The sequence below is a fragment of the Lepidochelys kempii genome, chromosome 10 (genome assembly GCF_965140265.1).
Source record: "Lepidochelys kempii isolate rLepKem1 chromosome 10, rLepKem1.hap2, whole genome shotgun sequence".
In the NCBI taxonomy this organism is placed as follows: domain Eukaryota; kingdom Metazoa; phylum Chordata; order Testudines; family Cheloniidae; genus Lepidochelys; species Lepidochelys kempii.
Window position 1 is genome coordinate 51,216,108 of NC_133265.1, and position 17,063 is coordinate 51,233,170.

Here is a 17,063-nt window from a genome sequence, read left to right on the forward strand (position 1 = left end):
CCCAGCGCAACTGCGCCCGCCTAGAGCGAGGCTGTCAGTCAGACAATGGATGATGCTCGGGTAGGGCTAGTGACGCTGCCTGCGGCCTCTCCGGCCAACGCCTCTCGCAGAGCCGGGGGAGGTTGGGTGTTCCCGCCATTCCTGCGCACCCGGGCCTCAGCCGCCGCAGTACAAAGAAATAAGGGCTCGGGGCAGGGCTGCTGGGCCTGCTCTCCCCTGACCCAGGGCATCAGTCCCACCCCCCGCATCGCCTAGGCAGGGCGAGGGGCCCAGAGCGAGGCTGGGGGCTGAGGGGACAGGGCTCCGGAGGCACTCGTGAGGCGGGCCGTGGGGGTAACCAGGGGTGGGAGCGCAGGGTGTTCTCCCGCATCAGCAGCAGCCGGTTCGCACGGGGTGGGCAAGAGACGTTCAGCGGCCTGGCCGTAGAGAATGGCGGCCCTAGCCCGCAGCAACCGCCGCGGGGGCTCTGCGCAGGGAGCTTTGTCAAGTAGCACCCGCGACCTCCTCCCCCCGCGCAAGGTGCAGCTACAGTCAGAGAGCCTCTGCCCCGTGGAGCGGGGCCCGCACGGGCAGGGAGCGGGCCCAGGCGGTGCCGGACTGCTATGGGCTGTGAGAGACCAGGGCCAGGCTCAGGGATTTGCTACGTTGCCATCTGCTGTGACTTTATTGCAAGCCTCACAACAGCTGGTCTTTGTCTCCTGGAGTCAGCTTATTACCACAAAATCTCCGCTTTCATTTAAAACAACAAAAAAGTGAGTTTCAAGCCTTCCTGGGTGTGAGAAAAGTTTGAAAACATAAGTCCTACAGGGTCCCAATCCAGACAGCACACAAAAACAATCCAAATGTATTTTTTAAACTTCATAATTTTTAAGACACTCTCAATATTAAGGGGCCTAACTTGGGGTTTGAATGGTGGTTGTTGGGCATATCAGATAGCAGCACTACTCAGCCTTGCACATGGTCCCTGTGAAAGGCCCTGAGCTAGGGTTTAACCATGGATAAGGTTCTGTTTAAATCACCATTTGACAGACTATATGGAAATTGTTAAATTAGTCTAATGATGTGGGGTGTTTTTTCAGACAGTGGGGAGTCAGGAGGGGGGATTCCACCTTCTGCCTTGCTGTTGTTGAAAGAATCACTGCATGGGGCAAATTCAGCTGCTTGTAGGGAGTTAGCTTTCCTGCCAGCTAGCAGGAAAAATGGGGTGGTACTGTATGGACAACATGTAATGATTAGGAGCCCCTGCCTGCCTCCTGGTCCACCCCACATTGACCCCTGGCAAGGAACTGAGCCTGGGATCCACCACTTGGAACATGAACAGCTGTGTGAAGAGGCCCTGCCCTGGTGCGGGGATCAGGGTGAGACCAGGATCCATCCCCCCACCCTGATTCTACAGCCAGGTCAGGGTCCCTTCGCACCTGTAAGCTATTTGGGCCAGGGGCCAATTTTTACAATGTGTATAAACAATGCGTAACATAGTCCCTGATCTAATAATGTTCACACTGCTTGGAATTTTATAAAGACTTCATGATATTTGGTTATTTTCTCAAAGCCCCAAGTCCTGGAGCCATGTGACTATGTGAGAATCTCAGCCTTCATTTAATGTATTTAGCCCCAAAGGTTGAGAGAAAAGCCTGAAAACATTATCAGAATGCATCCTAAATGCTCAAAAACCAGCAAGCAAACAAAAAGAACCTAAAATGTATTATTTTTTAAAAATCTCATATTTTTGGGGTCCAATTCATGATTTTTAAATGCTTGGGCTTGGCAAGACTAGGGTGACTAGATAGCAACTGTGAAAAAATGGGACAGGGGTGGGAGCGTAATAGGCGCCTATATAAGAAAAAGTCCCAAAAAATGGGACTGTCCCTGTAAAACCGGGACATCTGGTCACCCTAGGGAAGACTATCAGCATTTTTAATTCTTTTTTCCCCCACCCCATCCTACATGTGCTTAAGGAATCGGCCTTGAAGTTCTGTCCTAAATTTGCTGATCCCTGCAAGAAGTAGGGCTATTTGTGTTTTTTCTATTCATTCACACTCCCAAAAGGGGTTCTGTCTTCAAACATATCGTTGTGGTTTCACCCGCCTTCATGGGGAAAGAAAGCCAGTTGCTACTCTCTCTCAGGTGCAGAGCAGCGGTAGGGATCCAAATAGTTTCCTGCTAACAAAACAGGCTTTTACATGTTAATTTTATTATTTTCAGTGTGCATCCAATTGTTTTTTTGACAACGATGCATTTTACTAGGAGCAGAATTGACCATAAGGCCTTATTATGTTGGCAGCTCTTGTTGGGGAGCTCTTGCAATGGCATCAACAGCAGGAGTTCTAGTGTAAAACAGCATATCTGTTCTGAGCAGGGCTAAACAACATAGCGGAAAAAGCTCCAGCAGCTCATATGCCCTTGTACTCCCACACTTGCTGGCATTGGTGTTGCCACACCAATGGCAGTGCTGTGCAACAGTGGAAGGAGTTTCCCTGGGGGAAAAAAATCCCAGTGGAGAGACAGCTATAGTGTCTTCTAATGACCATTGCATTCAGGGCATCATTAGCTGGGGAATTTATGATTCTAACAAATTCAGTCTGCTTTGGACAACCATTGACTTTATCTGTAATTTTTTAAAGGATATTTTGCACAAGACAGTGTTTGGCCCTAGGGACAAAACATAATGTTACATTTTACATTAAATATTGTGGTTGAATTAGGCTTAATGAAGTGCAGTCACAGCCCACATCTTCCAGGATAATGTAGTGAATTTTATTAGATCAGATGAGAATTACTGTGAAAGCCAAAAAGCTTGGCACAAAATCTACCATTCTACTTACTCGATATCTGTTTAGCATATAAGGCCAATATACAAGTTCCAAATCATTGAAACTGCAGTAGAGTTTACGTAGTAAATATTTTCCATCCGTATAAGGAGAATAACAAATGTAGCTAGACTTCCTTTTCATAACCATTAGATTTTTTTTTCGTACGTGACACCCAGTAAGGACTTGGTTCTCTCCTTAGATATATAGAGTACACAGTGCCATATGACTGGAAAGTTAGTTGCTGTATATGGCCACTAAGCAGGATGAAGCCTGGGATCTTATACCCACTATGTAGCACATGCTGTAGCAATGAAGCATTTTCCACAGCAGATTCAGTCTGAAATCTTCCTAGTGGGAGGTTGCCTAGCTTATTTTGTTTGCATACTTTACATCAGAGGTGGGCAAACTATGGTCCGCGGGCCACATCCGACCCGTGGGACTGTCCTGCCCTGCCCTTGAGCTCCTGGCAGGGGAGACTAGCCCCCGGCCCCTTCCCCCCATCCCCCTCCCATTCCGCCTCAGCTCGCAGCCCTGCCAGTGCTCTAGCTTGCTGCTCCTGCTGGGCAGCACTGCAGCGTGGCTGGCTCTGGCCAGGGGGTGGAGCTGCGAGCTCCTGCTGCTCTGAGCAGCGTGGTAAGGGGGCAGGGAGCGTGGGGGTTGGATAAGGGGCAGAGAGTCCCGGGGGGCACTTAGGGGACAGGGAGCAGGGGGCGGTTGGATGGGGCAGAGGTTCGGTGGGGCTGTCAGGGGATGGGGAACAGGGGGGTTGGATAGGTGTGGGAGTCCTGGGTGCCTGTCAGGGGGCTGGGGTGTGCATAGGGGTCGGAGAGTTGGGGGATGGGGTGGTTGGATGGGTGTGACGAAGTGGGACTGTTTCCTCTGAATATTGTGGGGGTGCCTCAGTTTCTCCTATGCAGTTCTTAAGTATCTAGGGGATGGGGTAAGGGTGTATGATCATTGTAGAGCCCTACAGGGCAGGTGTGTGCAGGGGTCTGGACACAGAGAATGGCCAACACCCTGTTTCCTGGCAACTGATGGCCTGGGCCCATCCCCCCTGCAAGGTGAGAGCTGAAGGGTTGGAGAACAAAGGAATCAGGTGACCTCCTGGCCCGGGGAAAGGAACAAAGCACAGAGGAGGAGGGGCTGGAGGGAGTTTCAGTTTGGGGCTGGCTGGGACATGTAGTGAAGTGCAGATGTGGTTGTCTGACTCACTGTCCCCCAAAATGGACCCAGCCGAGAGGTCCCATTCTCTGCACCTGCAAGCTCTGTTTTAGACCATGTTCCTGTCATTTAATAAACCTCTGTTTTACTGTCTGGTTGAGAGTCATGTCTGACTGCGAAGTTGGGGTGCAGGACCCTCTGGCTTCCCCAGGAGCCCACCTGGGCGGACTCGCTGTGGGAAGCGCACGGAGGGGCAGAGGATGCTGAATGCTCCGAGGTCAGACCCAGGAAGGTGGAAGCTGGGTGAGCTGTGTGTCCTGCAGACAGGCTGCTCACAGAAAGGCGACTTCCCCAGAGTCCTGACCGGCTTCGTAGGGAGCAGTTCCAGAGCATCGCCCAGGGACTCCGTGACAATGGGGGTGGAGCCTTGGGGGGGCGGTTAGGGGCGGGGGTCCCGGGATGGCCGGTCAGGGGATAAGGAGCAGAGGGGGTTGGATGGGTTGAAGGTTCTGAGGGGGGCAGTCAGGGGGCAGGAAGTGGGAGGGGGCGGATGGGGGCGGGACCAGGCTGTTTGGGGAAGCACAGCCTTCCCTACCTGGCTCATCTTACAGTTTCGGAACCCCAGTGTGGTCCTCAGGCCAAAAAGTTTGCCCACCCCTGCTTTACATCAATCATTAATTTATTATTTATAGAGCACCTTAAAGTGTACATAGTGCTTTATAAACCTTGTAAAAGACAAGGAGGCAGGGAAACAACACAAGGAGACATCAATAAGTAGATTAACATAAGAGAGCTTTAAAAGAGAAGTGAATTTTATGGATGGATTGCAAGGAGGAAAGGGAGACTTTGGGTCAGAGAAAGTTCCAGATGTGGAAGACAGCTAGAAAATAAAACCCTTTGTAGAGAGTGGAAGAAGCAAACAAAGCAACCAGTCAGGAGAGAGAATACTGAGAGAAGCAAGATGTTTCTAGATATTTAATATAAGAATTACTGAGTGAAATTCTATGGCCTCTGTTATGCAGGAGCTCAGACTAGATGATCATCATGGCCCCTTATGGCCTTAAAATCCATAATGGTTTCTAAAATTGTGAATAAATATTTGGCCCATGATTTCAGTTCTGAATCTGTAATATATTCTTTTTCACTATGGTAGCTGGTTACTGCTAACTTAAACTCAGACTATGCGTCAGATCCTAGTCTGACTGAAATTATTGGCAAGCCTCCCTCCAACAGAACCATGAACTGGCCACATCTGAGAAGTTTGGTACATTGGGATTTTTCCTCACTAGCTGCTGTCTTGATAGGCTACATCCTTGTGTGACACCCTGTACGCTATGTTCACCATTTTTATATAGTTATTATATATTGTGTACAAAGTATGCATTGTGAGGTGGTATTTAAAAACTCATTATCTGCTGAATATTATTATCCTGCTGAAATGTGTGTAATATCACTGTATGTCAAATTATGAGATTTTGCTATGATTATTACTGAAATATGCTGTAATTCTGGGTAACGCCCACAAACTATTTTCTTAGAGACAAAGACAAACTAGCATGCCAGCAAGGTGTTAAAGAGCCATTACCTGCTTAACTGGTCATCCACCAGTGGGGGGCGGGAGGGAAGGTATAACAAAGAATTTACATTTCATCCCAGAAATTCTTCAAACCTCATGTACATGGGAGACTATTTGCACTCAGGTGGGAGGTAATCCTCACCTCTTCCCCTCCATCTCTACTCACGGCAGCAAGATCGCTTGAAAGACAAAAGAAGCATCATTGAACTTGGGGAGTGGTCCTTGCCTGAAGGTTTCCCAGCCAGTACAGACTGCTGTAAGCTTTTAGGGCAAAAAACTCCTTTTTTGCATTTAAATCTCTTAGCCATGGTTAAGTTTGGGAATTAGTTTGTGTGTTTATCCTTTTATTTCTTTTGTAACAAATGCTAACTTTTATGCCTTATCGCTTGTAATCACTAGAGTCTCTTTCTCTAACTAATAAACGTGTTTTATTGTTTTATCTAATACAAATATTAGATAATATCTAAATAAAAATCTAAGATTGTTTTGGCTGAAGTGTTTGGGAATCTTTATTCAGGTCAACAAAGCTGGTACATATAATTTTCCTTTGTTGAAATAACAGACTTATTATGAGCTTGCATTGTTCAGTAGTGCACTGGACAGTACAAGGCGCACATTTCTGGGGGACAAGGTTGGGACTGAGAATATACACATGTCACCTTGTATGTAATTTATGGATGGCTGGGCATAGCATTCATGTGTTCGGCTAGAGTGATTTCAGATGCTAGTGGCTGGGTGTGAGCAGAACCTGGAGCGGTTGCTGTTAACCAGCAGAGCAGAGTAAAAGGCATCACAGGTTGGAGAGCTCAGGGGACACAGCAGTCTAGCAGTTCAGATTGCACCCTGAGGAATGTCACACCCTGACTTTGGTGAATTAGGACCTTTTTTACCCTGTTCCCTAGTACATGTAAAGAGGCATCATGCTATTCCTATAAAATTCTTGTGCTGATTGCTTTCAGTGAATTTCTAAATTTCAAACAGCAAAATAAAGTTTCATTACTTTTGTATCGTTGGTCGGGAGTGGGAGACCTGGATCTCCTTATACAAGTATGTTAAGTACTACAATAGTAAAACACTTTTACATAATTCAGGAGAGTTTTCTGGGATTAAATTTCTAAATTTTGGCTTCTTTCTTTTTGATTTAAGCAGGGCTCAGGGGATTGGTAATGGAACAGGGTCTTTCACCTGCAGGTCACTGGTTTAAATGCAGCCTAGATCAGTAGTCACAGAAAGTTGTTCTCATGTGATGCCTGTTTGGTAAGCACCCTGCCTATGTGAAATGGATTTGAAGGTTGCAGTACAATTTCCAGTGGAAAGGTCTCCACTTTCAGACATAGCCATCACAATTTTAACCTTTGGTAGCAGTCTCATCAGAAAGGTCAAGTATCTGAATGGAGCTCGAATTAGCCTTTCACTCTTTGACATGGTTTCTCCAATCAATGTTGAAGCACATTGTAATGGCAGTGTGCGAGAAGCATGTATGGCTGTTGCCTTTATCAATGTAGGGCAGAGTGAGAAGCTGCTTATTTTCTTCAGTTTCTTTTGTGGATTCAGTCAGTTATCTTATGTCTTTGTTTTAGAAGTGATGATTTTTGCATTGCTTGTGTAGTACCTTTCGTAGTCTCATTCATCCGTTATTTACAATAGCTATATAAGGACTATATCGCAAGGATTTTCAAAAGACAATGTCAGTGCAAGATTTTTTTCTTTCAGATTCTCCTTCTGTACCTTTAACCAGGATTCAGTTCTGTGAAGCATTCCTTGATATTTTAGCATTTCTTTTACATATTTTTGAGTTTGTTTTCTGGGATCATGTGTATTTAAAGCCTGCTTTTTGTGTGCCATTTGTAGCATAAGTGTGTCTCTGCATCTCATTTTAGATAGTATTTTTTCCCCTCTCCAATGAGTTTAATTTTCACCGTAAACATTCAGGGAGAAGTTTCAGAGTAACAGCCGTGTTAGTCTGTATTCGCAAAAAGAAAAGGAATACTTGTGGCACCTTAGCGACTAACCAATTTATTTGAGCATAAGCTTTCGTGAGCTACAGCTCACTTCATCGGATGCATACTGTGGAAACTGCAGAAGACATTATATACACAGAGACCATGAAACAATACCTCCTCCCACCCCACTCTCCTGCTGGTAATAGCTTATCTAAAGTGATCACTCTCCTTACAATGTGTATGATAATCAAGTTGGGCCATTTCCAGCACAAATCCAGGTTTTCTCACCCTCCGCGCCCCCCCCCCCCCCCCCCCCCACACACACACAAACTCACTCTCCTGCTGGTAACAGCCCATCCAAAGTGACCACTCTCCTTACAATGTGTATGAAAATCAAGGTGGGCCATTTCCAGCACAAATCCAGGTTTTCTCACCTCCCCCCCAAACACACACACACAAACTCTCTCTCCTGCTGGTAATAGCTTATCCAAAGTGACCACTCTCCCTACAGTGTGCATGATAATCAAGGTGGGCCACTTCCAGCACAAATCCAAGTTTAACCAGAACGTCTGGGGGGGGAGGGGGAGAGGAAAAAACAAGGGGAAATAGGCTACCTTGCATAATGACTTAGCCACTCCCAGTCTCTATTTAAGCCTAAATTAATAGTATCCAATTTGCAAATGAATTCCAATTCAGCAGTTTCTCGCTGGAGTTTGGATTTGAAGTTTTTTTGTTTTAAGATAGCGACCTTCATGTCTGTAATTGCGTGACCAGAGAGATTAAAGTGTTCTCTGACTGGTTTATGAATGTTATAATTCTTGACATCTGATTTGTGTCCATTCTTTTACGTAGAGACTGTCCAGTTTGACCAATGTACATGGCAGAGGGGCATTGCTGGCACATGATGGCATATATCACATTGGTGGATGTGCAGGTGAATGAGCCTCTGATAGCGTGGCTGATGTTATTAGGCCCTTTGATGGTGTCCCCTGAATAGATATGTGGGCACAGTTGGCAACGGGCTTTGTTGCAAGGATAGGTTCCTGGGTTAGTGGTTCTGTTGTGTGGTATGTGGTTGTTGGTGAGTATTTGCTTCAGGTTGGGGGGCTGTCTGTAGGCAAGGACTGGCCTGTCTCCCAAGCTTTGTGAGAGTGTTGGGTCATCCTTCAGGATAGGTTGTAGATCCTTAATAATGCATTGGAGGGGTTTTATTTGGGGACTGAAGGTGACGGCTAGTGGCATTCTGTTATTTTCTTTGTTAGGCCTGTCCTGTAGTAGGTGACTTCTGGGAACTCTTCTGGCTCTATCAATCTGTTTCTTCACTTCCGCAGGTGGGTATTGTAGTTGTAAGAATGCTTGATAGAGATCTTGTAGGTGTTTGTCTCTGTCTGAGGGGTTGGAGCAAATGCGGTTGTATCGCAGAACTTGGCTGTAGACGATGAACTGTGTGGTGTGGTCAGGGTGAAAGCTGGAGGCATGTAGGTAGGAATAGCTGTCAGTAGGTTTCCAGTATAGGGTGGTGTTTATGTGACCATTGTTTATTAGCACTTCAATCTCTCTGGTCACGCAATTACAGACATGAAGGTCGCTATCTTAAAACAAAAAAACTTCAAATCCAGACTCCAGCGAGAAACTGCTGAATTGGAATTCATTTGCAAATTGGATACTATTAATTTAGGCTTAAATAGAGACTGGGAGTGGCTAAGTCATTATGCAAGGTAGCCTATTTCCCCTTGTTTTTTCCTCTCCCCCTCCTCCCCAGATGTTCTGGTTAAACTTGGATTTATGCTGGAAATGGCCCACCTTGATTATCATACACATTGTAAGGAGAGTGGTCAGTTTGGATGAGCTATTACCAGCAGGAGAGTGAGTTTGTGTGTGTGTGTGTTTGGGGGGGGGGGGGTGAGAAAACCTGGTTTTGTGCTGGAAATGGCCCACCTTGATTTTCATACACATTGTAAGGAGAGTGGTCACTTTGGATGGGCTATTACCAGCAGGAGAGTGAGTTTGTGAGTGAGGGGGGCGGAGGATGAGAAAACCTGGATTTATGCTGGAAATGGCCCAACTTGATTATCATACACATTGTAAGGAGAGTGGTCAGTTTGGATGGGCTATTACCAGCAGAAGAGTGAGTTTGGGGGGGGGGGGGAAGGCGGAGGGTGAGAAAACCTGGATTTGTGCTGGAAATGGCCCAACTTGATTATCATACACATTGTAAGGAGAGTGATCACTTTAGATAAGCTATTACCAGCAGGAGAGTGGGGTGGGAGGAGGTATTGTTTCATGGTCTCTGTGTATATAATGTCTTCTGCAGTTTCCACAGTATGCATCCAATGAAGTGAGCTGTAGCTCACAAAAGCTTATGCTCAAATAAATCATTCATGGAGAAGTCCTGGCTCCACTGAGATCAATGGCAACCCCCCCAGTAGTTGCTGGGAAGATTCTTGTTTCACTTATCCTCTGTTTCTGCTCACTTACAAATTTTACTGTCCTTTTTTTCAGTTTTCTCCAAGGAAATCGCTCCACAACTGATGATGTAGTCATAAAAGTCTGTTTTGGTATCTAAATCCTAGAAGACTGAAAGACCCTTGATAATAATGCTTCTGATTGTGCACACACCGTTTCTAAAATTACTTTATGATATAATTTAATGAATGCAAGCAAACTTTGACATTGTATAATGTATTGTACAAAAATAATAATAATGCTTTGCCGTTCTGTAGCACCTTCTGAGACACTCCTAATCACTTTATAAACTTTAATAAATTAAGCCCCACAAAAGCTGTTTGTGGGAGATAAACATTATCCCCAAATTACTGCTAGGCAAATAGCAGCATAGAGAAGTGACAACTAGGTAAACTGAGGCCTAAAGAGGTTAACTGAATTTCCCCAATGTCACATAGACAGACAGGAGTAGAACCTAAGGACCCTATTCTCCTCTGCCACAGGATACAAGTAGCTCCCATTGACTTCAGTAAGTCAGTATGACTTTAGTAAGATTGGAGTGGATGCTGTAATGGAAGAATAGGGTTTTGGGTGTCCCCCCTTCCACTCCAGTCTTCTTTTAACCACCAGACAAAGCTCACACCTATGTCTCCTTTTATTCTTTCTCCTTACTGTGCATTAATACATAGTAAAATGCCATCTGTTCCTTTTCAGCTTTTTAAAAAGAGAGAACACTATTTTTCTTCAGTGCATCCACTAGATCTTGCTTTGTCTCTCCAGAATTTTTTTGTTTATGCATTCTTACTAGTAGTGTCCTTTATAGCAGCAGTTTTCAAAATGTGGGTCAGGCCCCCAAAGTGGGTCACGATCCCATTTTAATGGGGTCGCCAAGGCTGGCTTAGACTTGCTGCGGCCCGGTGCTGAAGCCCGAGTTCCACCGCCTGGGGCCAAAGCCCAAGGGCTTCAGCCCTGTGTAGTGGGGCTCAGGTTACAGGCCCCTTGCCTTGGGCTGAAGTCCTTGGGCTGAAGTCCTTGGGCTTCAGCTTTGGACCCTCCACCTGGCCTGGTGGGGCTTTGGCTTTGCCCCACTCCCCACAGGACGGAGGGAATGAGGGTGGGCTCAGGCTTCAGTCCCCCCCACCCCTTTGGGGTTGTGTAGTAATTTTTATTGACAGAAGGGGGTTGCGGTGCAATGAAGTTTGAGAACCCCTGCTTCATAGTATGAGAAGTGTAATTTAGTTCTTAAATCCCGTAATCATTACCAGATATACTGTACATATTTCAGGTCTTCTAGCTGCCCTGTAAATTGTGCTAGTGGACAGTGCGTCAGTGGAGAGTCATCCCTAGCTGAACTGTAATGTTTCATGTTATCACCCCAATGCCATCTGTTCATCAAAGAATATCAAACTTGTCTGTGATCTGTTTCTCCTGTGGTAAAGTAGAGACAGGATAAATATACAAAATGTCTCTCTCAATCAAAACTATTCTTTCGGGGGGCCACCTAACAGAATTTGTCACCAGGGTGAAACCTTACATGGAAGAGCTAATTCAGCAAGGAAGAGAAGGATGGGAGAGAAATTCATGGAATAGTGGGTCTAATGGCCCTATATCCTATAGTACCTCAGGTTCTGAGGTTTTCACATTTAACAACATAGCTTAGATGCACCTGGATTTGACTTCACCTGCTCATCTGACACTTCTACTGATTTCTGTTGCCAGGAGAGAGAGAGAGAGAAAGAGACTTTGTCCAATCATGGTAGCTCATGGTATCTCTTACCATGAAAAGGAAGCCTTATTTTTCCTTCTCCTGGTTTTTTCTTTTATGTGTTTGTCAGGGAAAATTGCATGATAAAACTAAGCTTGTGAGAAAACTGAGAATACATCAGCATAATTGAAGATGGAAAAGCTGTTGTTGTAACCTGCAATTTTATGTTAATATAGTGTAATAGAAGGGACCAGGTTAAACTATGCACATGGTTATTAAGGAATTAAAGCTGAAGGGGTGCATTTTCACTAGGAACAAAGATGTGATCTTACCTTGAATTAGCTAACAGGTTGGAAAATCTTACTGAAGATAAGGCAGTTTGTTTAGACAAGTTAGTAGTAGATCAAGTTATAAAGACTATGAGGGAGCCTATGGTTGACCTGCTAACTTGTGTGAAAACTACAAACTGTCTTGTCCTTGCTAATTTTACCAGATTAGCTAATTCAATTTAAAAACATTTTTTTTTCTTTAGTGAGGACAAGGCCTTAGACTATGAAAAAGAACCTCAAGTTTTAGCTCTAGCTAGGGGTGCATGATATATGTAATTAACTCAAATTGTAAATGGCTACACCTTTTCTAAAGGTGTAGCAAAAGGCACTGCTCAGTGTGTTCCCTCCAGTACCCACAAGCCAGTGCACCCCAGCATGGCTTTGTCTTATACAGGCTGTTAAAAGACCAACTATAATGTAACAAGAGTGAGACTGAAGAGCATCAAGGTTTGCCAGAGTTTGATGGATTTGCAAATCAATCACAAACAGATCCTAACTTTTGCAACTGTCATCAGAATTTGTTAGTATTTACTGAATAGTTTGGATGAATAATTTTCAAATTCTAGGTTATTTGTAACTGTTTGCTTAAATTATTTTACTATTATTTATTAACTGTATTGTGGTATCATCTAGGAGCGCTGATCATGGTGCGGGACTCAATTGTAGGCACCGTACAATCAGAGAACATGAATTACTTGCTATTAACTTTAGTTATCTGCTATTCACGGTATGTGTGCAGACAAGTAGTATATTTTCTGTTCCCTGAATGAATGAGTGAAACTTTTAAAACAGATGACTAATGCTCTGTACTCTGCAGTATAAATGTTAGTAAGTTGATTATTGTATGTACCCATTCTTTTCAGTTAAGTTTGCTGAAGGCACTTTCCAAGTTTGATTGTAGTTGATAAACTTTACCTTGCTAGATAGTTTAAATTTACTTGACAAATGTTTTAAAGATAGTAAACTGAAATAAAGTGTGTGATGAAAGACATGTATTGATAACACTATGCAGACTCAGCCTTATGTACATAAAAGTGTGTTGATTTCATGTAGTATCTCATATTACAAATAGAGATAAATGTTGCATAATAGTCCAAATGACCAATTAAAGCACTCTTAGGTACATACAGACAGAGGGAGTGATAAGAAGTTTGTGCCTTATGCCAAAGTCTGTAAAACCTACCCAGTTAATGTAGCAAAATAACTATGCAGTGATGAAACAGGTGGCAGTATTATAGGATACTTGAGAAGAGATGGCTAATACAATAGGACCTCACCACTTCTGTGGTTTGTGTGTTCTTTTGTTTAAATAATTATCTACATATTATTATTTTATTATTGCATACATGAAGAGACTCTTCAGACTGGGGAAAGAAGCCCTAGAGATACAGTTTCTCTAACTTTCATGAATTAACCCCAGGATGCATTTCATCTGAAGGCAGAGAACTATTGGAACATCCTTCACCTAAGGACCAAATTCATGCCTGCTGTATGTGGGGCAACTGCACTGAAGTCAATAGAATTGCACCCCTTTTGCCAGTTCTGTACTTGATTCAAGGACCACATTCTTTGCACCCTTAGAAGACAAGTTCATATCCCTGGAATCCATCCTAAATCTGGTACTTTTCCATTTAGAAGGAGGGGTGGGGACCCAGAGAGACAAGATTCCTGCCTTGTGCCAAAGCTATAAATGGGGGTGGAGCAGGACAAAAGGGACTGCCAGTCATGAGAACACCCCTGCTTCCCACCTGAGATGTCTGCTGGAACTTACAAGGACTGTACCAGGGGAAAGGATTGGGCCCAGACTAGGAAGGAGTCTAGTCTGTGAGAAAAGCTTATTGGAACATCTTTGACGGTGAGATATTACCTCTAATCAGTTTCTTAATGCATTAGGCTTAGACTGGCGTGTTTTGTTTTATTTTTCTTGGTGACTTACTTTTTGTCTGTTATTACTTGAAACCACGTAAATCCTACTTTTTATACTTAATAAAATCACTTTTGTTTATTAATAAACCCAGAGTAAGTGATTAATACCTGAGGGAGCAAACAGCTGTGCATATCTCTTTATCAGTGTTATAGAGAGTGGACAATTTATGAGTTTACCCTGTGTAAGCTTTATACACAATAAAACGAATTTATTTGGGATTTGGATTCCATTGGGAATTGGGTGCTGGAGACAGGTAAACTGCTGAGCTGTTTTCAGTTAAGTCTGCAGCTTTGGGGGTGTGGACCAGACCCTGGGTCTGTGTTGCAGCAGACTAGAGTGTCTGGCTCAACAAGACAAGGTTCTGGAAGTCCCAGGCTGGCAGGGAAAATGGGCTCAGAGGTCATTTCAGCACATCAGGTGTCAGTCCCAAGGGGGTCTCTGTGAGCAAACCCATCACAAGAAGGTCTCCTTAAACTTCCTGCAAAAATACAGAGAGTTAACCCCATTCCTTAGAGCCTGACATCCCTTTGGAAGCCCTTTGTGACAGTGTACTGTAAACCAAAGGATTCAGATGTTCTCTATCAAGTTTCCTTGGGTTTGCAGGGAATTCCCCTGGGGCCTAGCTTCCCTTGGAGTCCTTTTATCCTGGCTTCTATGCTAATATTTTACTTTATTGTGGAAATTGGAATGGGAGTGCATGAGGGCTCCAAAGAGTCTCTATCACTTGTCATGTACACAAGCCTTAAGTGCTGCCCAGTAGCAGATAGGAATATACCTGTCATGTAGAATAGGAAACTGATCTGTATATGTAATCCACTGGTCAGTATGTGTTACCCTTCCTCCTCTCTGAATAATCAACGGGATATGATACCTAAACCACACTGACTAGTGAGCTCCATACTTACTCATGTCTGAGGAAGCTTGTGCCAAGCACCTGAGGTCCAGAGCAGTTTAAATAGTGGACAAGCCCCCCACTTACATGCCTGTTACCATTCTGGCTGATACACCAGGGATTCAGCCAGTGACTTCTGTAGCTAACGAGCTACCACTAAGGGGAACCTGTCTATGGCAAAAAAGCCATCTGTGAGCTTTTGCTACCTCTTCTGGTGCACTGTATTTGAATGCCATAGGTAACCCACTGGTCAGTGTGTGTTACATGATACACCCTCTGTGGTGCAACGGGCACAGAGAGGGACGGGTAACACACACAGACCAGTGGATTATATACACACTTTTCAGCACAATGGAGAATGAGAATCCATGGCATTAGTTTTTTGCTAGGATTCTCAAACTTCCATTATAACTTTATGTTGATCCCACTGGAGTCAAAGGCAAGCACTCCCATTGACTTCAAGGGGAGCAGGATTAGATCCTTTCTCTCCTTAAATGCACAGACAATGGAACATCTCACATCTTATTTCCGTGTTTGGCTGCAAAGTCCTCAGTAGCCTCCCAGATCATTTATCAGTCATTTGGCTATGTACTAACGTTGCCCCTATACTGGGGAGAAATTGGAGCAGTAAATATCTCCTGTAGTTTCCTTCTTCTGATGATAATGCTTACTCTAGCTGCTAATTGTCCTAAGCTTTTAAAAACATGAATCAGGCATATTAAGCCAGGTAAGAAGTGAGCAAATGAGGACATCACTATTTTAACTATAATAATCCTCTCAGCCCAAGTAATCACAAGATTAAAAGACACTGGGTCCAGTCTGTCCCTGGTGTAATTCCAGTTACTTCCTTGTAGTTGCACTGGGGATGGAATTGTCCCTTTAAATCTAGTCTGATCTTCTGCATAGGCAGACAGCTTGAAATACGTGTCTTGTTTGAGGATTTCTGTCTAACACAAGCCATCTCAATGCTAGCTACACTGCTGTCACTGAAATCAATAGCAAATTCCCATCCATTTCAGTGGTACAGGATCTCATGTATTTAGGATAGCTTTAAAACATTCTTTAGTTTTAAGCATGTGAGTATAGTCCCTCTACAGTCAATAAGACAATTTATACTAAGTTAAGCATATGCATAAGTATCTGCTGGACTGGGACCTCAGTCCTACCTTAAATGGCCATCATTGGCTGCTGTACCTATTGACCCAAAGACTATAGTTATAGCCTAGAATATCTTTGTAACCTAAAAGGAAATCATGAAGTTCCCGTAATTAAGGTTTCAAACTTGCACTGCAAAAGCAGTACATGATCTGTATGAGAACAAATTGGTAAAAATAAAAAATCTGCTCTTCAAAAAGGGCTAGGATTTGCTGGATATATTTCAGCAAATAACTATATATATATATCATTATTGCACCAAATAACCAACTTGGCTACAAATATATACATTTTTCATAATGGACTTTCCAATTTGTGACAATTTGTTCCATTATTAATCCTGGAGACATTGTTTTATTTTAAGGGGCAAGCCCCTAATTAGGCATAGTCATAATGTCTCAGGTTGCTGTCTTGTTAGATCTTACAGACTAAGAAGGATCAGGCTATTTAGTAGATAAATGGGAACCCACCAAGGTTCTTCAGAAAGTGAAGTTGTTGATTCAATGGGTTGCATTCTTCTTGCTGAGCCCAAATTGGACCAGTATCCAAAAGCACATAATTATAGTGGTGATGGGGCTACAGAAAACCCTAAGAAAAATCCCTCCAAGGTGGCCTTTTGCTGCTAATGGCTGCCATCTTTTGAGTTGTACATCTAAGCAAAATCTTGGCCATTTAGGATCCTATTGCACTTTTTGTAACATGAGTATGTAAGACCTAGTATCCTGAACAAATTTCAGTCTGGATTGTTACATTCTGCCTGTGTTCTGGCACAAATTCCTTTGCTTTAACTAGATGCAGTGGTCTTCTTCACTTTCTGTATCTAAGGCTGCTGTGTGAGTGTTGCTGATAGTATAAAAGCTGCTATGTTACACCTTAGAGATGGATGCATTTCTTCAGTAGATAAAGTGATCCATGTATGTACCAATACTTAATCTGTCATTCCACACGGCACTATGATAATTACAAAATGTGCTATTTAAGAATCAAGAAATAATAATTAAACCTCTGTAGATAGCAGAGGAGACAAGGCAGCTTTGGCCAGTTCCTTTTCTCAGCTAAAAAGTCCTTGATCACAGAATCAGATATATAGGACTGGAAGGGATCTCAAGAAGACATC

The 17,063-nt window shown here is 43.8% G+C and overlaps 1 protein-coding gene across 2 annotated transcripts in view; it reads left to right on the forward strand.

Annotated features, from left to right (window-relative positions):
- The first annotated feature begins 46 nt into the window (after positions 1 to 46).
- The window catches only part of CIB2 (calcium and integrin binding family member 2), a 135,646-nt gene continuing 118,629 nt past the window's right edge, over positions 47 to 17,063 (forward strand). For both annotated transcript variants that reach the window (XM_073303557.1, XM_073303555.1), the window contains exon 1: positions 47 to 752. Coding sequence is in view for 1 of the 2 variants with exons in the window: in XM_073303555.1 (XP_073159656.1) it covers positions 430 to 752 (323 nt within the window). In the remaining variant the exon portion in view is untranslated. The remainder of the gene's footprint in view (positions 753 to 17,063) is intronic.